Source organism: Nerophis ophidion, linkage group LG28 (genome assembly GCF_033978795.1).
Source record: "Nerophis ophidion isolate RoL-2023_Sa linkage group LG28, RoL_Noph_v1.0, whole genome shotgun sequence".
Taxonomy (NCBI): Eukaryota; Metazoa; Chordata; class Actinopteri; order Syngnathiformes; family Syngnathidae; genus Nerophis; species Nerophis ophidion.
This window is the reverse complement of record NC_084638.1, coordinates 6,644,978-6,672,682: the sequence shown is the minus strand read 5'-3', so window position 1 is coordinate 6,672,682 and position 27,705 is coordinate 6,644,978. Positions and strand designations below refer to the sequence as shown.

The 27,705-nt window shown below is 36.4% G+C and overlaps 2 protein-coding genes across 17 annotated transcripts in view; one reads left to right on the top strand and one right to left on the bottom strand.

Annotated features, from left to right (window-relative positions):
- Window positions 1-3,407, bottom strand: part of LOC133545668 (neuropilin and tolloid-like protein 1) — an 89,409-nt gene extending 86,002 nt beyond the window's left edge. For 4 of the 8 annotated variants that reach the window (XM_061891461.1, XM_061891468.1, XM_061891463.1 and 1 more), the window contains exons 1-2: window positions 2,909-3,407; window positions 2,736-2,812 (exon numbers count right to left, since the gene is read on the bottom strand). The gene's annotated coding sequence lies outside the window, so the exon portion shown is untranslated. Of the gene's footprint in view, window positions 1-2,735; window positions 2,813-2,908 lie in introns of those variants that run through there. The other 4 variants (XM_061891465.1, XM_061891462.1, XM_061891470.1 and 1 more) reach the window with 1 other exon arrangement.
- Window positions 2,921-27,705, top strand: part of LOC133545667 (solute carrier family 12 member 7-like) — an 83,489-nt gene continuing 58,704 nt past the window's right edge. For 5 of the 9 annotated variants that reach the window (XM_061891457.1, XM_061891456.1, XM_061891453.1 and 2 more), the window contains exons 1-5: window positions 2,921-3,072; window positions 3,225-3,372; window positions 12,736-12,821; window positions 13,234-13,359; window positions 23,940-24,086. In XM_061891457.1, coding sequence (XP_061747441.1) covers window positions 3,234-3,372; window positions 12,736-12,821; window positions 13,234-13,359; window positions 23,940-24,086 — 498 coding nt within the window. In that variant the 5' untranslated portion in view covers window positions 2,921-3,072; window positions 3,225-3,233. Of the gene's footprint in view, window positions 3,139-3,224; window positions 3,373-12,735; window positions 12,822-13,233; window positions 13,360-15,397; window positions 15,514-23,939; window positions 24,087-27,705 lie in introns of those variants that run through there. The other 4 variants (XM_061891458.1, XM_061891454.1, XM_061891452.1 and 1 more) reach the window with 3 other exon arrangements.

Genomic DNA, 27,705 nt, shown 5'->3' with positions numbered 1-27,705 from the left:
TAGTTTTTTGTGCTTCAAAATAAAAGGAACATTTTTGTTGTTGTTTTGTTTTTTAATTTTAATTCATGTAAATACATTTTAGAGTCTAAAACATACACTGGTCTGTGCACCTTCCGTTCATTCTAGTTCCAATTCGGGAACGCAAATAAAAAAACTAAATGAGGGACGTTTTTCGATTTTTAATATAAAAGCAGATTTTAAAACAAACAAAAAAGGGTTGATCTTCATTTGAATATTACCATAAAATTGCATTTTGTGCAGTTCTCCTTAATGGATTTGTATTCCTCCAAATAAACACAATAATACAATTTATGTTCGTCCAAAATGCAAAAATGCGTTTTTATCCGTGTTTATTCTATTTCGAATTCTGTCATGCGAATAAAATAACACATTTTGGTCTATTTTTTCTATTTTCATTTCTGAAACAAAAGTCGGACAACTATTTAATGACGCATTTTTTGTCAAAACAACAATAGACTTAAAAATAAAAACCTATAAAAGGAAAACTGCACAAAATCCAATGTCATGGCAATCAATAGTTTAATAAAAAAAAAAATCAATTTTTTGGTTTGTTGTAAAATCTGCCATAAGAAATAAAAATCGAAAAGCGGCCCTAATTTAGTTTTTTTGATTTGTGTTCCAGAATTGGAACTCTAATGCAGTGGTTCTCAACCTTTTTTCAGTGATGTACCCCCTGTGAACATTTTTTTAATTCAAGTACCCCCTAATCAGAGCAAAGCATTTTTGCTTGAAAAAAAGAGATAAAGAAGTAAAATACAGCACTATGTCATCAGTTTCTGATTTATTAATTTGTATAACATTGTGGTCTTTCTTGAACTATTTGGAAAAAAAGATATAAAAATAACAAAAAAATTGTTGAAAAATAAACTAGTGATTCAATTATAAATAAAGATTTGTACACATAGAAGTAATCATCAACTTAAAGAGCTCTCTTTGGGGATTGTAATAGACATCCATCTGGATTCATCAACTTCAAGGCCTACTGAAATGAGATGTTCTTATTTAAAGGGGGATAGCAGGTCCATTCTATGTGTCATACTTCATCATTTCGCCATATTGCCATATTTTTGCTGAAAGGATTTAGTAGATCCATGATAAAGTTCGCAACTTTTGGTCGCTAATAAAAAAGCCTTGCCTGTACCGGAAGTAGCGGACGATGTGCGCGTGACATCACGGGTTGTGGAGATCCTCACATCTGAACATTGTTTACAATCATGGTCACCAGCAGCGAGGGCGATTCGGACTGAGAAAGCGACAATTTCCCCATTAATTTGAGCGAGGATGAAAGATTTGTGGATGAGGAAATTTAGAGTGACGCACTAAAAAAACAACAAAAAAAGGCGACGCTCCAGGCGACGGCAGTGAGAGCGATTCAGATGTTATTAGACACATTTACTGGGATAATTCTGGAAAAGCCCTTATTTGCTTATTGTGTTAATAGTGTTTTCATGAGATTATTAAGTCATACCTGAAAGTCGGATGGCTGCGGTGACCGCCAGTGTCTCTGAGAGAAGCGTGAATTATGTTTATATAGTGCTTTTTCTCTAGTGACTCAAAGCGCTTTATATAGTGAAACCCAATATCTAAGTTACATTTAAACCAGTGTGGGTGGCACTGGGAGCAGGTGGGTAAAGTGTCTTGCCCAAGGACACAACGGCATTGACTAGGATGGCGGAAGCGGGAATCGAACCTGCAACCCTCACGTTGCTGGCACGGCCACTCTACCAACCGAGCTAAACCGCCAATGGAGGAGTCAAAAACACAGCCGCCGTTTTGACAACTGCAGGAGGAGGTCGCATAATCCGCTAAAGTCTCCGGTAAGAGCAGACTTAATATCCCAATTTTCCCATCCAAAAACTTGCTGGTTGACGTAGAGAAACATGTTCGCTTGACCGCTCTGTGTTAAAGCTTCACAACAAACAAAGAAACACCGGCTGTGTTTTGGTTCCTAAAGGCAGCTGCAATACACCGCTTTCCACCAACAGCATTCTTCTTTGACGTCTCCATTATTAATTGAACACATTGCAAAAGATTCAGCAACACAGAAGTCCAAAATACGGTGTAATTATGCGGTAAAAACAGACTACTTTTAGCCGCGAGTGGTGCTGGGAGAACATGTCCGCTACAACCAATAACGTCACAAGCACGTGTCATCATTCTGCGACGTTTTCAACAAGAAACTCCGCGGGAAATTTAAAATTGCAATTTAGTAAACTAAACCGGCTATATTGGCATGTGTTGCAATGTTAATATTTCATCATTGATATATAAACTATCAGACTGTATAGTAGTGGCTTTCAGTAGGACTTTCATTCTTAACATTTCCTCACAATAAAATAAATCTTTAACATCAATATTTATGGAACATGTCCACAAAAAATCTAGCTGTCAACACTGAATATTGCTTTGTTGTATTTCTTTTCACAGTTTATGAACTTACATTCATATTTTGTTGAAGTATTATTCAATAAATATTGTTTGTTTGTTTTTTCATAAAGAAATACAATCATGTGTGCTTACGGACTTCATCCCTGCTGACTGTATTGATCTAAATTGATATATAATGTATATATAGTGTTTTTTTATGTTGATTTAATAATTTAAAAAAAAACCTATTATATATATATATTTTTTTAGTGCTGCCCGGTACTAATCGGTATGCCGCGGCCCGGTGGTTTGGGACCACTGCTCTAATGAACGGAAGTTGCACGCACCTGAGGGACGCAGGCAGGCAGGCGGTGGGCCTCATCTGTGGCCTAACGCGTTTAGTCACGGTTGCATGTCCAGCACTCTGAAAAAATACGAAAACCACAAATATTTCCTTCTATTTCATTGCTTGTTGTTGTTGTTGTTGTTTTTTGTGTTTGTGCTCAGAAAAAATACATACTTTTATTCTTTTTTCCTGCTTCCACCACGAAGTCCGGACAGCTCGTCCCTACCCACAATGCACCGCGGCGCAGGTCACACCCCCTCTGTTGACGAGCAGCAAAGCCCAGGCGGACGCGTCCTGCCCGCGGAGAGAAGAGCAGACTCCCGCCTCGCTTCTTCCATGTGAGTTGTTGTTGTCTAGGAACTTCTTGTGGAAAGTTGCTCCAACTTTTTGGCGCTCCGAGCAAGGTGGGCGGGGGAGGAAGGAGAAGGAAGTAAGACTTGTGTTTGGGTCATGGAGGAGTCAACTTTTCCATCTCTTCTGCGGTCCTCAGGCGACCAACATGCCCACCAACTTCACCGTGGTGCCGGTACAAGACGCCGAGGGAGGCGGCAAACCCGCCAGCCTCGACCAGGTGTTCTCTGACGGCGATAAAGACGACAACTCGGACGGATCCCAGTCAGGTGGGAGGGAGTGGGCAGGTGATCTCGCAATGCATTGTGGGACTTCCGCCCCCGCCATTTCTCACGCTTTTATTTACATGGGAGCCTCAGACTATTATTTACCATTAATATTTATACACTATTATTCCATTCATCGGACTGCAGCAGGGCTTCTTAAAGGCCTACTGAAATGAGATTTTCTCATTTAAACAGGGATATCAGGTCCATTCTATGTGTCATACTTCATCATTTCGCGATATTGCCATATTTTTGCTAAAAAGATTTAGTAGAGAACATCCACGATAAACTTCGCAACTTTTAGTCGCTAATAAAAAAGCCTTGTCTGTACCGGAAGTAGCAGAGGATGTGCGCGTGACATCACGGGTTGTGGAGCTCCTCACATCTGAACATTGTTTACCATCATGGCCGCCAACAACGAAAGCGATTCGGACCAAGAAAGCGACAATTTACCCATTAATTTGAGCAAGGATGAAAGATTTGTGGATGAGGAAAGTGAGAGTGAAGGACTACAGAAAAAAAAACGACGAGGGAAGTGGGAGCGATTCAGATGTTATTAGACACATTTACTAGGATCATTCTGGAAAATCCCTTATCCACTTATTGTGTTACTAGTGTTTTAGTGAGATTATATGGTACCGTAAAGTCGGAGGGGTGTGGCCACGGGTGTGGTGACCGCCAGTGTCTCTTGGGGAAGCCACGCAGCTGCAGGAGGACGCAAGCTCCGCTCATGTCTACGGTAAGAGCCGACTTATTACCACAATTTTCTCACCGAAACCTGCCGGTTGACATGTGGTCGGGATCCATGTTCGCTTGACCGCTCTGTTCCATAGTGAAGTGAAGTGAATTATATTTATATAGCGCTTTTCTGTAGTGACTCAAATCGCTTTACATAGTGAAACCCAATATCTAAGTTACATTTAAACCAGTGTGGGTGGCACTGGGAGCAGGTGGGTAAAGTGCCTTGCCCAAGGACACAACGGCAGTGACCAGGATGGCGGAAGCGGGAATCGAACCTGCAACCCTCAAGTTGCTGGCACGGCCACTCTACCAACCGAGCTATGCCGCCCCATAGTAAAGCTTCACCTCCGGGAATGTAAACAAGGAAACACCGGCTGTGTTTGTGTTGCTAAAGGCGGCCGCAATACACCGCTTCCCACCTACATCTTTCTTCTTTGACGTCTCCATTATTAATTGAACAAATTGCAAAATATTCAGCAACACAGATGTCCAGAATACTGTGTAATTATGCGATTAAAGCAGACTACTTACAGCTGGGATCGGGCTGGAAAAAAATGTGTGCTACAATCCGAGACGTCACGCGCACATGTCATCATACCGACGTTTTCAACAGGATACTTTGCGCGAAATTTAAAACTGCAATTTAGTAAACTAAAGCGGCTGTATTGGCATGTGTTGCTAGAGCGCATTTTTTAATTTTGGGGTTTGTTTTTTTCATTATATCGCAATTTCCGCCAGTCCTGATGTGTGTGCCAAGTTTGAGTTTTGAAGCATTTTAAGGGGGTCAAATTACAGCTCAAAGAGGCAAAAATAGCATTTTTTGCAAAAATGTTGCTTTGAATGGGTTTTTGCAAATTTTTTGTTGATTTTTGCCCTATAAGATAAAATTATGAAATCTAGGTCTAAGTCAGCCCTACATAGAGGTTTTTGTTTCATGTCTGTACGACATTCCTGACGGAAGTTACAAGCAGTCTGTTTTTTGTTTTTCCTAGGAGGCGCTAGAACGCATTTTTGATTTTTGGGGTTTGGTTTTTTCATTAGATGGCAATTTTCGCCAGTTCTGATGAGTGTGTGAAATTTGGTGAGTTTTGAAGCATGTTCAGGACGTCAAATTACAGTTCAAAGAGGCGGCGGAATAATAATAATAATAATAATAAAACATTACAGTTTCAATAGGGTCCTTTGGCCCATTGCAAAAGGACTCCTTTGGAGTCCTTTTGCAATGGGCCTGGCGGACCCTAAATATGCATGAAAACACTCCTGCAGACATCACACATGGGATGCTTTCGTAAGTAAGAATTGTTTTAGTTATATTGTAAAACTTACAAAGGTTGCTTGTAGTGATTAGTGAAGGATCCCTAAGAGTAGAAACGCTATGGACGGCTAGAAGACGGAACGGCACTTCTGCTTCCGGTTCAAAGTGTTAATTATCAGGAATCAACATTCACCCAGCAGCACCCGTAAAAAGAAACTCGTCCAAACGATGGCGCCATAATACAAACAATAACACGGCTCTTAAGCGTGTTTGTATGGTTTTTATTTTTAACATGTTTTATTATGGCCGTCAGCAAAGAAAATTCATAAGTTAGCCGCACACTTTTGGGTTCAAAGCATATGAAAAAGGAGCAGTTTTATATTGCAGAACTTAGGGTAATTTATTTTTGTAACAAACTGTTTTTTAATACCGGTATCAAAATGTATTTCGATACTCTTTGATACTTTTCTAAATAAAGGGGACCACAATAATGTCATTATTTTCTTAATTGTAACAAAAAAATCTTAATGTACATGAAATATATGTTTATTATTGTCATTTAGTCCTGAAATAAAATAATGAACTTGTCTTTTAGTAGTAAGTAAACAAACAAAGACTCCTAATTAGTCTGCAGTAACATATTGTGTCATTTATACACCTATTATTTTGTACACATTATGAGGGACAAACTGTATAAACTTGATTATTATACTTCTTGTTCATTTACTGTTAATATCTGCTTATTTTCAATTTTAACATGTTCTATCTACACTTCTGTTAAAATGTAATAATCACTTTTTCTTCTCTTCTTTGATACTTCACATTAGTTTTGGATGATACCACACATTTTGGTATCAATCCGATACCAAGTAGTTACAAGCTCATACATATTCAAAGTCCTCGTGTGTCTAGGGATGTATTTCCTGACTTTATAAACACAATATAAATTAAAAAAAAACGAAAGAAGATGTGATGCTAAAATACATTGACGTCATCATAATAGCATCGACTTGATAAGCGCCTGTACTTGGTATCATTACAGTGGATGTCAGGTGTAGATCCACCCATGGCATTTGTTTACATTCAGGAGCGCTATCTTTTGTTAGCCGTCGTGAGCTATCATATCCTCTGGTGTGTAGTGAAGCATGTTTAGCTATTCTTCGCCCTCCAGTGATAATGGTACTTGTAAGAAACTTACTTTGTCGCCATGGAGACAAGGATGTTAGCTGTTAGCTAGCTAATAGCGAATGCTAATCTATAGTGGGAAAAAAAACGTTTTTAAGACAGCCCTCTTTTTGCAGTAATATTTAAACAATAATATCCAATAATTCGAATATTAGCAAGTAGAACACACATAACTAAATATTATATATATATATATATATATATATATATATATATATATATATATATATATATATATATATATATATATATATATATATATATATATATATATATATATATATATATATATATATATATATATATATATATATATGTATGTACTGCTGTTATTACACTAACAGAATATATTGAAAGTTGCCCCCAGGACCTTGTGGTAAACACATCGCACAAGAAAATGAGAGCTCGGAGGAACTCACACACAAAACGCTGACTGGACAAAACACCACATGCATCAACAATAACATTCTATCGGCATTTTCCATCTTTCCACCAGTGTCATGTTTCAGGGTGTCACCATCTTTATACTTGGGGCCTCATCTACTGAGATCCAAATCTAAAAAAAACTATAAAATTGTGCGCTATTGATAACTGATGCAGACCGCCATGTTTAAATGAGGAGTTTGGCTGTGCTACCATGGAGACACTCATTTACTGCTATGGTATGCTCTTTGTCATGGCACAAGTATTGCAAAATGGCATTTTTCCACCACAAGATGAGATGAACAAACATTGTTCAGGAAACAGAACAGGAACGCTGATGGGCCGCCCCGTAGAAGGTGGGGAAAAAGATAGACTCTGGAGAAGGATGAGTACACTTGTTTTTGAAAAAGTCAATTTCAGACTGGGCTCCAGTCTGGAGTGGGAACAAGAACTCAATCTCGCACCTGGGCCAGTCTGTCATGGTCTGGAACACACAGCAGGCCTATACAACTTTTTCTAGACAGTTTGGAAGCACACCTGCATCGGGATTTGGCTACCCAATTTAGTCATTTTAGCATTAGCGATTTTAACACCTCTGAATTAGTCAATGAGAACTACAACTAGGATGAATGTCACATTCAAACAGCTGGTGCGTAATAAGCACTACACTTGCAGTCTAAACACTTTGTAGGGCGCAACATAAACCATTCAGCTTCCTTGGAAAAAAGTGACCTCCTAGTTAGACAATGTACCAAAGATAGCCTATATCAGTGATTCTTAAAACTGTTCTTCCGCATGAGAACCGGAGTGTGCAAACTACCGAGCTAAAAGCCTGGTATATCAACCCGATAGCCAGTACTTCGTCTGGGGTTGTCAGGGAGTCATCTTTACCAACGTGCACACTGCATGGCCTCAGTCACACCTTTAGCTTGATTCTAATGTACATTGGATTTGCCATACACAGGCTACTGTTAGCATTAGCGATTTTACATGGCGATTTTAACACCTCCAAATTTAGCAATGAATACCACAACTAAGATAAATGTTACAATCAAACAGCTGGTGCGTAATAAGCACAACACTTACAGTCTAAATGCTTTGTAGGGCGCAACATAAACCATTCAGCTTCCTGGAAAAAGTGACTTCCTAGTTAGACAACGTACAATAGATAGCCTATACAAGTGATTCTCAAAACTGTTCTTCCGCATGAGAAACGGAGTTTGCTAACTACCGAGCTAAAAGCCTGGGATATCAAGCCAATAGCCAGTACTTCGTCTGGGGTTGTCAGGGAGTCATCTTTACCAACGTGCACACTGCATGGCCTCAGTCACACCTTTAGCTTGATGCTAATGTACATTGGATTTGCCATAGACAGGCTACTGTTAGCGTTAGCGATTTTACATGGTGATTTTAACACCTCCCAAATTTTGCAATGAATACCACAACTAAGATAAATGTTACAATCAAACAGCTGGTGCGTGATTAGCACAACACTTACAGTCCAAACACTTTGTAGGGCGCAACATAAACCATTCAGCTTCCTGGAAAAAGCAACTTCGTAGTTAGATAACATACCACAGATAGCTTATGCCAATGATTCTCAAACGGTTTGTCCGCATGAGAAATAGAGTGCGCTAACTACCGAGCTAAAAGCCTGTGATATCAAGCCAATAGCCAGTACTTTGTTTGGGGTTGTCAGGGAGTCATCTTTACCAACGTGCCCATGGCCCAACCACACTGGAATATATTTATCTCCTGCTCCTTATTGTCAGTAGGTCATAGAAAATATCAATCACTAATATGCTGATACTGTCATATTGCCAGCTCTAATATGGTTTGTTGCAGACATTACACACAATCATAATGATCATTATTGTATGCAGTAATCACTGTTAGTGTGCATTGTATTGTAGTGTGTTGTGTATTGTAGTGTAGTGTGTAGTGTAGTGGGTAGTGTATTATAGTGTTTAGTGTATTTCAGGTCAGAAAGTTCGTTCTTCATGAAGCCTTTCAATGCATTTACTTGCCTTAGTTGTATTTTGGGAATAAACACAACTATTAGGACACACAGTTTGTGTGACCTTGCATTGTGTTTAGATTCTTCTTATTCAGTACAACTTGGCAGAGTGATTCTGTCAGGAGATCAACCACAATTTCTAATATTTCCTATTTCCTCCCAACAAAAGAGCAGTCATCAGGTCAGGAGACACCAGTGGCCCCAGGGGCCAAGTCAAGTATGCAGTAACACAGAGACCTTAGTAGGGCATATTGACCTTGTTCAGGACCACCGATATTATTCACAGTATTCACTTGTTGTTATGTTACATCTTTTTCCAAGATGGAAAACATTTGTGTTGTTCCAGCCTTGTTCCAAGATGGAAAACATTTGTTATGTTACATCTTTTTCCAAGATGGAAAACATTTGTGTTGTTCCAGCCTTGTTCCAAGATGGAAAACATTTGTTATGTTCCAGCCTTGTTCCAAGATGGAATACATTTGTTATGTTACACCTTTTCCCAAGATAGAATACCTGTGTTATGTTCCAGCCTTGTTCCAAGATAGAATATATTTGTTATGTTACACCTTTTCCAGAGATAGAATACCTGTGTTATGTTCCAGCCTTGTTCGAAATAGAATACATTTGTTTTGTTCCAGCCTCGTTCCAAGATGGAACACATTTGTTATGTTCCAGCCTTGTTCCAAGATGGAATACATTTGTTATGTTACACCATTTTCCAAGATGGAATACATTTGTTATGTTCCAGCCTTGTTCCAAGATAGAATATATTTGTTATGTTACACCTTTTTCCAAGATAGAATAACTGTGTTATGTTCCAGCCTTGTTCCAAGGTAGAATACATTTGTTTTGTTCCAGCCTTGTTCCAAGATGGAATATATTTATGTTCCAGCTTTGTTCCAAGATGGAATACATTTGTTATGTTCCAGCTTTCTTCCAAGACGATATACATTTGTTATGTTACACCTTGTTTCAAGATGGAATACATTTGTTATGTTCCAGCTTTCTTCCAAGACGGAATACATTTATGTTCCAGCTTTTTTCCAAGACGAAATACATTTATGTTACACCTTGTTTCAAGATGGAATACATTTGTTATGTTCCAGCCTTGTTCCAAGATGGAATACATTTGTTATCTTACACCTTATTCCAAGATGGAATACATTTGTTATGTTCCAGCCTTGTTGCAAGGTGGAATATATTTATGTTGCAGCCTTGTTCCAAGATGGAATACATTTGATATGTTCCAGCCTTGTTGCAAGGTGGAATATATTTAAGTTGCAGCCTTGTTTCAAGATGGAATACATTTGATATGTTCCAGCCTTGTTCCAAGACGGAATACATTTGTTATGTTACACCTTATTCCAAGATTGAATACATTTGTAAGTTTCAACCTTGTTCCAAGATGGAATATATTTATGTTCCAGCTTTGTTCCAAGATGGAATACATTTGTTATGTTCCAGCTTTGTTCCAAGACGGAATACATTTGTTTTGTTCCAGCTTTGTTCCAAGACGGAATACATTTATGTTACACCTTATTCCAAGATGGAATACATTTGTTATGTTACACCTTATTTCAAGATGGTATACATTTCTTATGTTAAAGCCTTGTTCCAAGATGGAATACATTCGTTATGTTACACCTTGTCTCAAGATGGAATACATTTGTTATGTTAAAGCCATGTTCCAAGATGGAATACATATGTTATGTTACACCTTATTCCAAGATGGAATACATTTGCTATGTTCCAGCCTTGTTGCAAGGTGGAATATATTTATGTTGCAGCCTTGTTCCAAGACGGAATACATTTGTTATGTTACACCTTATTCCAAGATTGAATACATTTGTAAGTTCCAACTTTGTTCCAAGATGGAATACATTTGATACGTCACACCTTATTCCAAGACTGAATACATTTTTTACGTTACACCTTATTCCAAGGTGGTATACATTCATTGTTGAAACCTGAGACTTAGGTCAGGCTGATTGGAAAAATAAGTCAATTAGTGATCAGTATGATTCTTAGCCAAAAATTGGTGTTCCGAGAGCAGCTGTGATTGGGTAATATCATGGCTGTTGCAGCACCAGGTAAATATGTCCTTGAGCAACACGTAAACCTTCCACTTTTTTATTACTGTGCTGAAGTTTAGCATTTTATTTAGCATGTAATCATAAGTTTAAAAACATTTCATCCCTAAATGCGAGTGGAATTTGTTGTACTAGTGACGTACGCCGCCAGCACATTTAGTATGGGATCGTGTTTAAAAAATAAAGTGGACTTCATTGCGTTACGTTGTCCGGTGTTATAGCGGGCTGTGCATTACCAAAGATTGTATATTGAGAGAAGATGATACACGGTGTTGTACACAATGTATATTTGCATTCAGTCCTATTTTCTTTTCGTCACTTAAAAGCCACTTTAGTCGTATTTTTTGCGCTTAAGAAACTTTACGACTGTAGCCCCAGGTTTCTTCTGTTTGTTTGAGATTACTGCCACACGTGGTGGAAAAGGGTATTACAACTGGGTACCGTTGCGACCTACATGGACCACGGCTAAGAAACATTATTTTTGTACGGGCCTAATAAATTACTTACAGAACAAATAATAATTTAACCACTGGAAAATTCCCGCGGAAATTTTGATGGGCCTGCTATCTGTGCTCTGGCCCTATGGCCGGGGGGCGCCGCGAACCGCCGTGCCTTTTAAGATTGCACTAAGTGTCTGAATCTGTGAGAGTAAGGTGTAAACGTACAAAATTAGCCAAAGAGCTAGCCTAAAACGTTAGCATGCTAACATTAAAATGCTAATGTTGGCATGCTAAAAGTTAGCATGTTTCACATACCAAGTTATAAGGCTCTAAGGCGGAAGTAGAGAACAAGGTGTAAAAATTGCGGGAAATGTTCGCATGCCCTTTTTAGCATGCTGACTGTAAAATGCTAAAAGGTAGCAAGTGTTGCATACCAATTTAATATGACGCTAGGGTAAGGGTTGCAAAAGTAGCTCAAAAAGGTAACATAATGAATCTGAGTTCTAGGTGTAAATGTACAAAATGAGCTAAAGAGCTAACCTAAAATGTTAGCATGCTAACATTAAAATGCTAATGATAACATGTGTGCTGAAGTTGGCATGCAAATAGTTAGCACGTTTCACATACCAAGTTATATGGCTCTAAGTTGTACGGCTGTGGAAGTATAAAAAAAACGTGTAACATAGCGAAAACATTTTGCATTCCTTTTAGAATGCTAACTGTAAAATGCTAAAAGTTAACAAGTGTTGCATACCAATTTAATATGACCCTAAGGCAAGGGTTGCAAAATTAGCTCAAAAAGGTAACATGCTAATGAATCTGTGAGTTTTAGGTGTAAACATACAAAATGAGTTAAAGAAGTAGCCTAAAACGTTAGCATGCTAACATTAAAATGCTAATGATTAGCATGTGTGCTAATGTTGGCATGCTAACAGTTAGCATTTTTCACATACCAAGTTATATGGTATGTGAAATGGCTGTGGAAGTAGAGAAAAACGTGTAACATAGTGGAAAATTTTCGCATTCCCTTTTTAGCACGCTAACTGTAGCATGCTTAAAGTTAACAAGTGTTGCATACCAATTTATATGATTCCAGGGGTGCAAAAGTAGCTCAAAAAGGTAACGTGCTAGTGCTAGCAAGCTAACATTTTTAGTTAAGTAGCTTGCAAGAAGTTTGAAGGGTAAATGAAAAGCAGCCGTGTGACACGGAGGTTGTGGCTGTGAACCCCGCAGGAGACGACACCCAGAGGGAGTCGCGGCCTTTCATCCTGGACAGCGATGTGGACGTGTACAACGGCAAGAACATGGCCCTGTTCGAGGTGAGACCGCCAGCTAATCAAATGTTGACATGCTAACGCTTAGCACGTGTTGAGTACCAAGTTTTATGACTCTTGAGGAGTACAATGTTAAAATTGAAAAAAACTATATATATATATATATATATATATATATATATATATTAATAACTACATTGTATTCTTGTTATGAGAAAAGTTATTTGCATTATGTAACTTTAATATTTTAGCAGACACATTAAGCATATTTGCACAAAGTATCAGATCGGTATGGCCGATACCAGCCTGAATTTTACTCGGTATTGGATTGTTGGATTGGAAAGATAATCAATGGTATTGCACGTCCCTTTTTTCTGCTTCTCCCTACTATTTTTCATGTTGTAATATGTTTTGGTGAATAGTTTTCAATATCATCTTCTTCTCCGTGTCCGTGAAGGAAGAAATGGACAGCACTCCAATGGTATCGTCGCTTCTCAACAAGCTGGCCAACTACACCAACCTGACCCAAGGTGTCCGAGAACACGAGGAGGCCGAAGATGGCTTCAGAAGGATCGCTGTCACGGTATGGACTTTAATTCTGAAAATCTCTGTTCACACTAACGAGATGATGTGGGAATCTCCTCACTGTCGTCTCGAGAAAGGCGCTCCATAAACGTATATTAGCATGCTAACAGGTAGCATATGTCACCTACCAAGTTATAAGGAGGTGTACGACGGAATAAAAGTTAAAATCAGCTTTGAATAATGACAAATAAGGAAGCAACCCCACAAAAAAGTTAAAATCCGCTTTTGAATAATGACAAATAAGGAAGCAACCCCACACAAACGTTCAAGTCCGCTTTGAATAGTGACAAATAAGGAAGCAACACCTCAAAAAGTTCAAATCCAATTTGAATAATGACAAATAAGGAAGCCACCCCACACAAAAGTTAAAATCCACGTTGAGTAACGACAAATAAGGAAGCAACACCACAAAAAAGTTAAAATCCGCTTTTGAATAATGACAAATAAGGAAGCAACCCCACAAAAAAGTTAAAATCCGCTTTTGAACAAGGACAAATAAGGAAGCAACGCAACACAAACGTTAAAGTCTGCTTTGAATAATGACAAATATGGAAGCAACACCTCAAAAAGTTCAAATCGAATTTGAATAATGACAAATAAGAAAGCCACCCCACACATAGGCTAAAATCTGCTTTGAATAATGACAAATAAGGAAGCAACACCACAAAACGTTCAAATTAGTTTTGAATAATGACAAATAAGGAAGAAACACCACAAAAAGTAAAAATTTGTTTTGATTAATGACAAATAAGGAAGCAACACCACACAAAGTTAAAATCCAATTTGAACAATGACAAATATGGAAGCAACACCACACAAAGTTAAAATCCAATTTGACTAATGACACATAAAGAAGCAACCCCACACAATAGTGAAAATCCACTTTGAATAATGACAAAAAAGGAAGCAACACCACACAAAAGTTAAAATCAGTTTTGGAATAATGACAAATAAGGAAGCAACCCTGCACAAAAGTTTAAATCCGCTTTGAATAATGACAAATAAGGAAGAAACACCTCAAAAAGTTAAAATCCAATTTGAATAATGACAAATAAGGAAGCAACCCTTCGCAAAGTTAAAATCAACTTTGAATAATGACAAAAAAGGAAGCAACACTACACAAAAGTAAAAATCAGCTTTGAAAAATGACAAATAAGGAAGCAACACCACAAAAAAGTTAAAATCCGCTTTTGAATGATGACAAATAAGGAAGCAACCCCACACAATAGTTAAAATCCACTTTGAATTATGACAAATAAGGAAGCAACCCCACACAAAAGTTAAAATCAGCTTTGAATATTGACAAATAAGGAAGCAACACCACACGAACATTAAAATCTGTGTGGAATAATGACAAATATGGAAGCAACCCTGCACAAAAGTTTAAATCCTTTTTGAATAATGACAAATAAGGAAGCAACACCACACGAACATTAAAATCTGTGTGGAATAATGACAAATACGGAAGCAAACCTGCACAAAAGTTTAAATCCTTTTTGAATAATAACAAATAAGAAAGCAACCCCTCGCAAAAGTTAAAATCCGCTTTGAATAATGACAAATAAGGAAGCAACACCTCACAAAAGTTAAAATCCGCTTTGAATAATGACAAATATAAAGATAATCACAATGCAGTTTTTCACATCTCTTTTCCCCCAAATATTACATATAGTACTGATAAGAGTACCGATAAATGCTGGTATCGCTAAGGATGTAAAATCCGAACGATATACATCCCCACACACGCATAAGTAGAAAAAGTGCAAGAGATTTTGCACGAATGCAAGTGGAAAGTTTTGGAAGTGGGCTGTGTAGTGTTCAGCACTTCACAGGTCAAATCAAGCCCATAATAAATAATAAATAAGCCTTTTGAAAAGTCTGACTTTTTATCCCAGTTGAAGAAATAGCCTGTGAGTGTCTGGGAGAGATATTGAAATGCAGCTTTGTCAGGAGCGCCGCTGACGTCTGGCTAAGCCCCGCCTCCTGGCAGATACAGTACATGTCTTCTTTCTTTGAGAGTCCCAAGACCTTGTGCATAAAGACTTGATAGAAGTCAAAGGGGGAGATGTGGGAGATTTGGAAGTCGGGGTCCCTGCAGCATTTGGACAGACAACAGAAGGCCATGGACATTATTGTTAGGACTCACAACATGGTATGTACTCTTTTCACTTGCTGATGTTGTGCTGGAGCTCACCCCAGCCAGCAGGCACTATTTACTCACCATCACACCTCCGAGCAGCCTTGTATATCGTTATCGATACCAATACCGATACTCCTTGTCGATACTGTGTGTAACAGGTTAGCTTTATTTATTTCATTGTTGTTGCTTCCTTATTTGTGATTATTCCAAGCTGATATGGCAAATAAAAACATCTGATCTCGATTCATATTTAGAAACCGAATGTCCCTTTGGGACAGAGGACCCTATTGAATTTCTAGCATTTTATTCTGTCTTTATTATTATTCCGCAGCTTTGAGCTGTAATTTGACCCCCCTTAACATGCTTCAAAACTCACCAAATTTGACACACACATCAGGACTGGCAAACATTGCGATTTAATCAGAAAAACCTAAACCCAAAACTCAAATTTGCGCTCTAGCGCCCCCTGGGAATTAAAGACAGACAAAAATGGTCCTAGGAAGAAAACAGACAAAACTGCCTGTAACTTCCAGTAGGAATGTTGTAGCGACATGAAACAAAAGCTTCTATGAAGGTCTCACTTAGACCTAGATTTCATACACTGCCATCCTTCAGCAAAAACCAACAGGAAGTTTGCAATTCCCCCTTCAAAACAAAAGTTTTGTAAAAACACTCACCTTTGCCTCTTTGAGCTGTAATTTGACCCCCTTAACATGCTTCAAAACTCACCAAACCAGACACACACATCAGGACTGGCGAAAATTGCGATCTAATCCAAAAATTTAACCCCAAAACTCAAAATTGCGCTCTAGGAATTAAAGACAGACAAAACTGCTCCTAGGAAGAAAACACAGACAAAACTGCCTGTAACTTCCAGTAGGAATGTCGTAGAGACATGAAACAAAAACCTCTACGTAGGTCTCACTTAGACATACATTTCGTATATTGACAACTCCCAGCAAAAATCAACAGGAAGTTTGCAGTTCCCCCTTCAAAACAAAAGTTTTGTAAAAACCGGTCACCTTTTTTCAAATATTATCTCCTCTGAGTGCATTTGTCGTGTCGGCTTCAAACTACCACAGGAGAGAGATTGAACCCTTCTGATTAAAAGTTAATGAAAGAGTTTTAATTTTAATTGGAATTTTCTAATGGGGGTGTGTACTTATTTTATATATTTATAAAGAAAATGTTTTAAAGAATTCTGTGTGTTTAAGTACTTTTTAACAAATCCAACAATACTGCGATAATAGTAATAGCGTAATTTTTGTCACAATAATGTGACCCAAATACATCTACCATGAAAATACTGTCTTTTACAACAGTAATATTTAGTAGTCAGATCCTGTTTTACAGAACTAATATTAGCAACACCTCATCACATTTGTAGACATAATAATAATAGTAACATCGCTTTGAGTATGTAGTTGACAGAAAAGCACTATATAAATATAATCCATTATTATTATTATTATTATCATTATATCCCAATTGTATTATATTACAAACGTTGCTTATAGTGATCAATGAAGACCTTGGAGCAGAAACGGACGGTTTTACTTCCAGTTCCAGGCACTAAAGCAGGTACAGGTAAATTTTCAACCCCCAACACCTGCAGTGATCAAACTGCTCCAAAAGATGGCGCCAAAGCAGCGCAAACAACAACACACCTTTTCAGTGTCTCTGCTTAGGTTTAATGAAACCTTTTGAACTCTAAACATTTTGGCCGTTAGCAGAGAAAAATACATAAATTAGCCACAAGGTTTAAAGCGTAGGAAAAAAGTGCAGGTGTCTCTGGAACATTGATTATGCAATGTTGTATTTAATGGCTGAAGGTTCCATTTTGAAAAAGCAACACTTTTATGGCTACATTTCACTGAAAGAAGACTTTGTTCTCCAGTTGTGTGGCAAGTGTTTCAATATTTTTAGTCCGCCGCCGCAAAATAAATACTATTAGAATGTAGATTTAGAAATAGATTTATTAAAGTGACTCCAGCAAGCCAGATATTTTTGAAGTTATAAATAATAACGTCACCGAAGAGCGTAAAATCTTCCAAAATGGATCAAAGGCAAGAGACGTGGCCTGCAGTCATGTTAAAGCAGCAGAAGCAATTTGTGGGAAAACAAATGAAAAAAAGATAGCAGCAAGTAAAACTGATTTTTAATCAGTGTATAAAAGAAGTTTGGAAAGTGTGGTTATACGTCCAGTTCAAGGCATTTATACTCATCTTGCTTACAAAAAAAACGTGCATAAAAATGTGTTATTGTTCATTTAAAATAGATAGAATAGAATAGAAAGTACTTTATTGATCCTTGGGGGAAAATCAGCACCACAGTTTGCTCACAATAGACAATAAACATTTAACATGTGAATAATATAAATACAGTCTATTATACAGCATTATTCACATGTGAATGATATAAATACAGTATTATACAGCATTATTCACATGTGAATAATATAAATACCGTCTATTATACAGTAATATTCACATGTGAATAATATAGTCTATTATACAGCATTATTGACATGTGAATAATATAAATACAGTGTATTACACAGCATTATTCACATGTGAATAACAAATACAGTCTATTATACAGCATTATTCACATGTGAATAATATAAATACAGTCAATTATATAGCATTATTCACATGTGAATAATATAAACACAGTCTACAGCATTATTCACACGTGAATAATATAAATACAGTCTATTATACAGCATTATTCACATGTGAATAACATAAATACAGTCTACAGCATTATTCACACGTGAATAATATAAATACAGTCTATTATACAACATTATTCACATGTGAATAACATAAATACAGTTTATACAACATTATTCACATGTGAATAATATAAAAACAATCTATTATACAGCATTATTCACATGTGAATAACATAAATACAGTCTATTATACAGCATTATTGACATGTGAATAATATAAATACAGTGTATTATACAGCATTATTCACATGTGAATAATATAAATACAGTCTATTATACAGCATTATTCACATGTGAATAATATGAATACAGTCTATTATACAGCATTATTCACATGTGAATAATATGAATACAGTCAATTATACAGCATTATTCACATGTGAATAATACAAATACACTACAGAAGTATGAATTTGAATTTGCAGAAGGAGAGACTTCCACAGTATTTGGTGTGGTTTGTTTGTTTGTTCTTTGTAGTCTAGGGTAGGCTTGACCCGATACCAATACTTTAGTACCAAAATGTATTTCGATACTTTTCCAAATAAAGGAGACCACAAAAATGTCACTATATTGTCTATATTTGAACAAAAAATGTTGGGGAACATGAAACATATGTTTATTATTGTCATTTAGTCCTTAAATAAAATGTTGAACAAAGACTCCTAATTAGTCTGCAGTAACATATTGTGTCATTTATGCACCTATTATTTTCTACACATTATGAGGGACAAACTGTAAAAATTGATTATTAATCCACCTGTTAATTTACTGTTATTATCTGCTTATTTTCTGTTTTAACATGTTCTATCTACACTTCTGTTCAAATGTAATAATCACTTATTCTTCTCTTCTTTGACACTTGACATTAGTTGAAGATGATACCACACATTTAGGGATGGATCCGATACCAAGTACCGGTAATTACAGGATCATACATTGGTCATATTCAAAGTCCTCATGTGTCCGGGGACATATTTACTGACTTTATAAACGTAAAATGCATTTTTTTTTTAAGGAAAAAAGTTTTTGTGATGATAAAAAAATATCTCTGTAATCATAGTAGTATCGAATAATTACGCTACTGTACTTGGTATCATTACAGTAGATGTCAGTGGATATCCACCCATGGCATTTGTTTACATTCAGGAGTGCTAGTTTGCTGTTAGCGGTGAGCTATTGTTTTTTTTTGTTTGTTTGTTGTTGTTTTTTTATTGACATCGGGCCTCAGACATTCCTATCCATTACATCATATCCACATATATCATGTATCTATTGTCTGACCTAAATGTCAAAATATAGTTTTTTGTTTGTATCCCAACAATACCACTCCCTCTCCCAAAAAAGAAAGAAACAACAGAAAAACCAAATAGTATTTGCAAATACATCAATTAAATATAGAAAAATAAATATTAAGAAAAAAGACATAATAATACATTATTATTAATATTAATCAGAAATAAAATAAAATTGAGCTATTGTATCCTCCTATGGTGTGTTATGAAGCATGTTTAGCTATTCCTCGTCCTGCAATGATAGTGATACTTGTAAGTGACTTACTTTATTTGTCGCTTTAATTTAATTAATTTAACTTTAATCATCCCCTTAACTCCCCCCCAAAATGGACTAACTCGCTGGAATAAAAAAGACAATATAACATACATCCATAAACGTGGATGCATGTGAAAAAGTGCAATATATTTACCTGTACAGTAATCTATTTATTTATATATATATATATTTATTTATTATATATATATATTTATATTATTTATATATATTCATTTAATTATCCATGCACCTTATTATTTTTTTATCCTGCACTACCATGAGTTTATGTAATGAAATTTTGTTCTTATCTGTGCTGTAAAGTTCAAATTTGAATGACAATAAGAAGGAGGTCTAAGGTTAAGCCATGGAGACCAGGATTAGTGATTTAGAAGTATCTAAAGTATCTGTTCTGTCTCCCTGTAATGTTTGTCTGATCTTGAATGGGATTGTGCTGAAAATTGTAATTTTCCTGAAGGAACTCTCCTGACGGAATAAATAAAGTACTATCTAATCTAATCTAATCTAAAACACAGTGGATGGATGTTAGCTGCATGTCTTAAAGCAGCTCTTCCTGAGGGTGTTTCAGTGTTAGAACTTCACCTTTATCTTGACTTTTTACACCAAAATGCGTCCATTCTCCCCTTCCGGGGTATGTAAGGATGACAAAATGCAAATGAAACCAGAAGTAGATTGTATTGTATTGTTGGTCAAGCAATATTTCTTATTTAAAAGTTAGTTTTTCTTTTTAAAAGGCATGCTACATGTTAAGATTGAGCTGTTTTGGGGGGGCGGGAACCTATTTTTACAGACCGACTTCAAGACGCTTTTTAGCTCCCTTTTATGAAGAAGTTGTTGTCAGACGCAAATGCAGCCGTCCTCACCACGGTTATAAACGTCACACCTGGGGCAAATTCCAAAGGCCTGCTTTGGAGGAAGTATGAAGTAAGGCCAGATTGTTAAATGCATATCTCTGCAATGCCTCCATGGTTTGGTAACACATTTTCAGGACCTGTGCAGAGCTGAAACACCCCAAAAACAGTTACCAATATTCAATGATGGGCAGTAGCTAAGCTACGTAGCTTAACTACATTCTCCAGTAGTTTGGCGATACCATAGCTACTTTTTAAACAAAACAAATATTGAGAAAATCCAAAGACTTGGATGAATGAGAACATCCATGATGATTGGTTGGTGTCCCTAAGATGAGTCCCAATTGGCTAAGGTTAGAGCCAAACGTTACGGACCGGCCAATCAGAGGCAAGATAAGGCGGGTCATTGAAACTAGTAAGCAAAATCCTACCAGTCATAACAGGGAGTCCGAGACAGAGGGACGCGTCAAGCTGACCACTCAAAAAAAAAAAAACATAGTTGAAAATGTCAGAGGAATTTTCTCCCACAGATCAGATTTTTCCTTTAATGACGGCGGCATAGCTCGGTTGGTAGAGCGGCCGTACTAGCAACTTGAGGGTTGCAGGTTCGATTCCCACTTCCGTCATCCTAGTCACTGCCGTTGTGTCCTTGGGCAAGACACTTTACCCACCTGCTCCCAGTGCCACCCACACTGGTTTAAATGTAACTTAGATATTGGGTTTCACTATGTAAAAGTGCTTTGAGTCACTAGAGATAAGCGCTATATAAATATAATTCACTTCACTTCAAATGACGTGCAGGAAACCCACGATATTTTTAATGTATATCCCATTTTCTGCTGTACACTTTTACTTTAGAAAAGAGAAGTGTTGGATATTCCTCCTGTGTTTATTTGTACTCAAATTTATTAAATGTTTGGCTAAAATTTTATTTTTAACCAAACCGGTTTTCCTTTAATAACAAAAATGCACTATTTGTAGGTGTAAACAAATCGAATCGTTACCCCCTAGAATGGAATCGAATCGTGGTGTGCCCAAAGATTCACACCCCTAGTAAACATATAAAATTAACTAAAAAAACACGGCATAAAATGTTAGCATGCTAGCACGTAACCAGATAGGAGAAAATACAAACATGCACTATTTGTAGGTGTAAACAAATTGAATCATTACCCCCAAGAATATAATCGAATCGTGTGGTGCCCAAAGATTCACAGCCCAAGTAAACATATTAAATTAACTAAAAAAAATGGCATAAAACATTAGCATGCTAGCATGTAACTAGATAAGAGAAAATGCAAACATGCACTATTTGTAGGTGTAAAACAATTGGAATTGTTTCCCCCCAGAATCTGATCGTGTGGTGCCCAGATTCACAGCCCTAGTAAACATATAAAATTAACTAAAAAAAGATGGCATAAAATCTTAGCATGCTAGCACGTAACCAGATAGGAGAAAATACAAACATGCACTATTTGTAGGTGTAAACAAATTGAATCATTACCCCCAAGAATATAATCGAATCGTGTGGTGCCCAAAGATGCACAGCCCAAGTAAACATATTAAATTAACTAAAAAAAAAATGTCATAAAACATTAGCATGCTAGCATGTAACTAGATAAGAGAAAATGCAAACATGCACTATTTGTAGGTGTAAAACAATTGGAATTGTTTCCCCCCAGAATCTAATCGTGTGGTGCCCAAAGATTCACAGCCCTAGTAAACATATTAAATTAACTAAAAAAGATGGCATAAAATGTTAGCATGCTAGCACGTAACCAGATAAGAGAAAATACAAACATGCACTATTTGTAGGTGTAAACAAATTGAATCATTACCCCCAAGAATATAATCGAATCGTTTGGTGCCCAAAGATTCACAGCCCGAGTAAACATATTAAATTAACTAAAAAAAAAAAATGGCATAAAACATTAGCGTGCTAGCATGTAACCAGATAAGAGAAAATGCAAACATGCACTATTTGTAGGTGTAAAACAATTGGAATTGTTTCCCCCAAGAATTGAATCGTGTGGTGCCCAAAGATTCACAGCCCTAGTAAACATATAAAATTAACTAAAAAAAGATGGCATAAAATATTAGCATGCTAGCACGTGACCAGATGAGATAAAATACAAAAATGCACTATTTGTATGTGTAAACCAATAGAATCGTTTCCCCTAAGAATGTAATCGAATCGAACTGTGTGGTGCCCAAAGATCCACACCACTAGTAAACATACAAAATTAGCTTAAAAAGCTGGCATTAAACATTAGCATGCTAGCACGTGACCAGATAAGAGAAAATACAAAAATGGCCTATTTGTAGATGTAAACAAATAGAATCGTTACACCCAATAATCTAATCAAATCATGTGATGCCCAAAGATTCACACTCCTAGTAAACATATAAAATCAGTTAAAAAAAACAGGCTTATGATGTTAGCATGCTAGCACGTGACCAGATAAGAGAAAATGCAAACATGCAGTATTTGTAGGTGTAAAACAATTGGAATTGTTTCCCCCCAGAATCGAATCGTGTGGTGCCCGAGATTCACAGCCCCAGTAAACATATACAATTAACAAAAAAAAGATGGCATAAAATGTTAGCATGCTAGCACGTGACCAGATGAGATAAAATACAAAAATACACTATTTGTAGGTGTAAACCAATATAATAGTTTCCCCCAGGAATCAAATCGAATCGAATTGTGTGGTGCCCAAAGATCCACACCACTAGTAAACATACAAAATTGGCTTAAAAAGCTGGCATAAAACATTAGCATGCTAGCACGTGACCAGATAAGAGAAAATACAAAAATGGCCTATTTGTAGATGTAAACAAATAGAACCGTTACACCCAATAATCTAATCAAATCGTGTGATGCCCAATGATTCACACTCCTAGTAAACATATAAAATCAGCTAAAAAAAAACAGGCTTATGATGTTAGCATGCTAGCACGTGACCAGACCAGAGAAAATACAATTTGTAGATGTAAACAGATCGACTCGTTACCCCCAAGTATCGAATCGAATCGTCTGATGCCCAAAGATTGACAGCCCTAAAAAGGTAGCATGTTATACCTTTTTGGGTTCTGGTTTGGGCAGCGTATAGCACCGGCACCAATTCTAAAGAGGTGATTTGTCAGCAGTATGGTACAATCTGACCAGGATACTCAACCTTACGTGATTCAAAACTGAACCTTGACTCTAAGCGTTGGACAAGGTCAGAAGACTTCACAACTGTCAGTGGTCTCCCACCCATGGTTTGGTCTGGCTTCCCCAGGTGCCCCCCATGGGAACTTTCATCGGAGTCTACCTGCCCTGCATGCAGAACATCCTGGGCGTCATCCTCTTCCTGCGTCTCACCTGGATCGTGGGCACGGCGGGCATCCTGGGCTCCTTTGCCATCGTGTCCATGTGCTGCATCTGCGTGAGTAGTTCACCACGGCCCGGCTCCAAATGTCTGACCTTTGTGAGAAGATGACTTGGAATCATAATAAGTACGTCACTCGCCCCGGGGGCCCAGACACAGAAGCCAGTGTTTACTCAGCGCTCATGTGACCATAACTATCTGCAACGCACAGACACACTTTGCCTCCAGGCTTCCACACGTGATCAAATGTGCATCTTGTCAATAACTCTACTCATTACGTGCATGTAAACACTACTCATTACGTGCAAGTAAACACTCGACTCATTACGTGCAAGTAAACACTCGACTCATTACGTGCATGTAAACACTCTACTTATTACGTGCATGTAAACGTACTTATTACGTGCATTTAAACACTAGTTAATACGTGCATGTAAACACTCTACTTATTACGTGCATTTAAACACTAGTTAATACGTGCATGTAAACACTCTAGTTATTACGTGCATGTAAACACTCTACTTATTACGTGCATTTAAACACTAGTTAATACGTGCATGTAAACACTCTAGTTATTACGTGCATGTAAACACTCTACTTATTACGTGCATGTAAACACTCTACTTATTACGTGCATGTAAGCACTAGTTATTACGTGCTTGTAAACACTACTAATTACGTGCATGTAAACACTCTACTTATTACGTGCATTTAAACACCAGTTAATACGTGCATGTAAACACTCTACTTATTACGTGCATGTAAACACTCTACTTATTACGTGCATGTAAACACTAGTTATTACGTGCTTGTAAACACTCTACTTATTACGTGCATGTAAACACTCTACTTATTACGTGCTTGTAAACACTACTAATTACGTGCATGTAAACACTCTACTTATTAGGTGCATGTAAACACTAGTTATTACGTGCTTGTAAACACTACTAATTACGTGCATGTAAACACTACTTATTACGTGCATGTAAACACTCTACTTATTACGTGCATGTAAACACTAGTTATTACGTGCTTGTAAACACTCTACTTATTACGTGCATGTAAACACTCTACTTATTACGTGCTTGTAAACACTACTAATTACGTGCATGTAAACACTCTACTTATTACGTGCATGTAAACACTAGTTATTACGTGCATGTAAACACTACTAATTACGTGCATGTAAACACTACTTATTACGTGCATGTAAACACTACTTATTACATGCATGTAAACACTAATTACGTGCATGTAAACACTCTAGTTATTACGTGCATGTAAACACTCTACTTATTACGTGCATTTAAACACCAGTTAATACGTGCATGTAAACACTCTACTAATTACGTGCATGTAAACACTCTACTTATTACGTGCATGTAAACACTAGTTATTACGTGCTTGTAAACACTACTAATTACGTGCATGTAAACACTACTTATTACGTGCATGTAAACACTCTACTTATTACGTGCATGTAAACACTCTACTTATTACGTGCATGTAAACACTACTTATTACGTGCATGTAAACACTACTTATTACGTGCATGTAAACACTCTACTTATTACGTGCATGTAAACACTCTACTTATTACGTGCATGTAAACACTCTACTTATTACGTGCATGTAAACACTCTACTTATTACGTGCATGTAAACACTCTACTTATTACGTGCATGTAAACACACTACTTATTACGTGCATGTAAACACACTACTTATTACATGCATGTAAACACTACTTATTACGTGCATGTAAACACTAGTTATTACGTGCATGTAAACACTCTACTTATTACGTGCATGTAAACACTCTACTTATTACGTGCATGTAAACACTCTACTTATTACGTGCATGTAAACACTCTACTTATTACGTGCATGTAAACACTCTACTTATTACGTGCATGTAAACACTACTTATTACGTGCATGTAAACACTCTACTTATTACGTGCATGTAAACACTACTTATTACGTGCATGTAAACACTCTACTTATTACGTGCATGTAAACACTCTACTTATTACGTGCATGTAAACACTCTACTTATTACGTGCATGTAAACACTCTACTTATTACGTGCATGTAAACACTCTACTTATTACGTGCATGTAAACACTACTTATTACGTGCATGTAAACATTACTTATTACGTGCATGTAAACACTCTACTTATTACGTACATGTAAACACTAGCTTTTATGTACATGTAAACACTGTAGTTCAGGGGTCACCAACGCGGTGCCCGTAAGGACCAGATGAGTCGCCCGCTGGCCTGTTCTAAAAATAGCTCAAATAGCAGCACTTACCAGTGAGCTGCCTCTATTTTTTTAAATTGTATTTATTTACTAGCAAGCTGGTCTCGCTTTGCTCGACATTTTTTATTCTATGAGAGACAAAACTCAAATAGAATTTGAAAATCCAAGAAAATATTTTAAAAACTTGGTCTTCACTTGTTTAAATAAATGCATTTATTTTTTTACTTTGCTTCTTATAACTTTCAGAAAGACAATTTTAGAGAAAAAATACAACCTTTAAAATGATTTTAGGATTTTTAAACACATATACCTTTTTACCTTTTAAATTCCTTCCTCTTCTTTCCTGACAATTTAAATCAATGTTCAAGTATTTTTTTTATTTTTTATTATTGTAAAGAATAATAAATACATTTTAATTTAAATCTTCATTTTAGCTTCTGTTTTTTCTACGAAGAATATTTGTGAAATATTTCTTCAAACTTATGATTAAAATTCCCCAAAAATATTCTGGAAAATCTACAAAATCTGTAGAATCTAATTTAAATCTTATTTCTAGGTCTTTTGAATTCCTTTTAAAATTTTTGTTATGGAAAATCTGGAAGAAATAATGATTTGTCTTTGTTAGAAATATAGCTTGGTCCAATTTGTCATATATTCTAACAAAGTGCAGATTGGATTTTAACTTATTTAAAACATGTCATCAAAATTCTAAAATTAATCTTAGTCAGGAAAAATGACTAATGATGTTCCATAAATTTTTTTTTGTAATTTTTTAAAAAAATTCGAACTAGCTAGTTTTTCTTTTCTTTTTTTTTTGTTGAATTTTGAATTTTAAAGAGTCAAAATTGAAGATAAACTATGTTTCAAAATTTAATTTTCATTTTTTTCGTGTTTTCTCCTCTTTTAAACCGTTCAATTAAGTGTTTTTGTCATCATTTATTCTCTACAAAAAACCTTCCTTAAAAGAAAAAAAAATGTACGACGGAATGACAGACAGAAATACCCATTTATATATATATATATATATACATATATATATATATATATAGATTTATTTATTAAAGGGAAATTGAGCAAATTGGCTATTTCTGGCAATTTATTGAAGTGTGTATCAAACTGGAAGCCCTTGGCATTAATCAGTACCCAAGAAGTAGCTCTTGCTTTCAAAAAGGTTGCTGACCCCTGCTCTATTTACTATATGCATGTAAACACTCTAGTTATGTAATGTTGACACTAAATGGTATATCTAAATGTGAAATCTATATCTACACCTAAATCTAAGGTTTAGATTTAAGATTTAGATTTAAGATTTGAACTGAGATTTAAGATTTACATTTAAGGTTTAGATATACATTTAAGATGTATATCGAGATTTAAGATTTTGATTTAATACTTAGATTTAAATGTATTA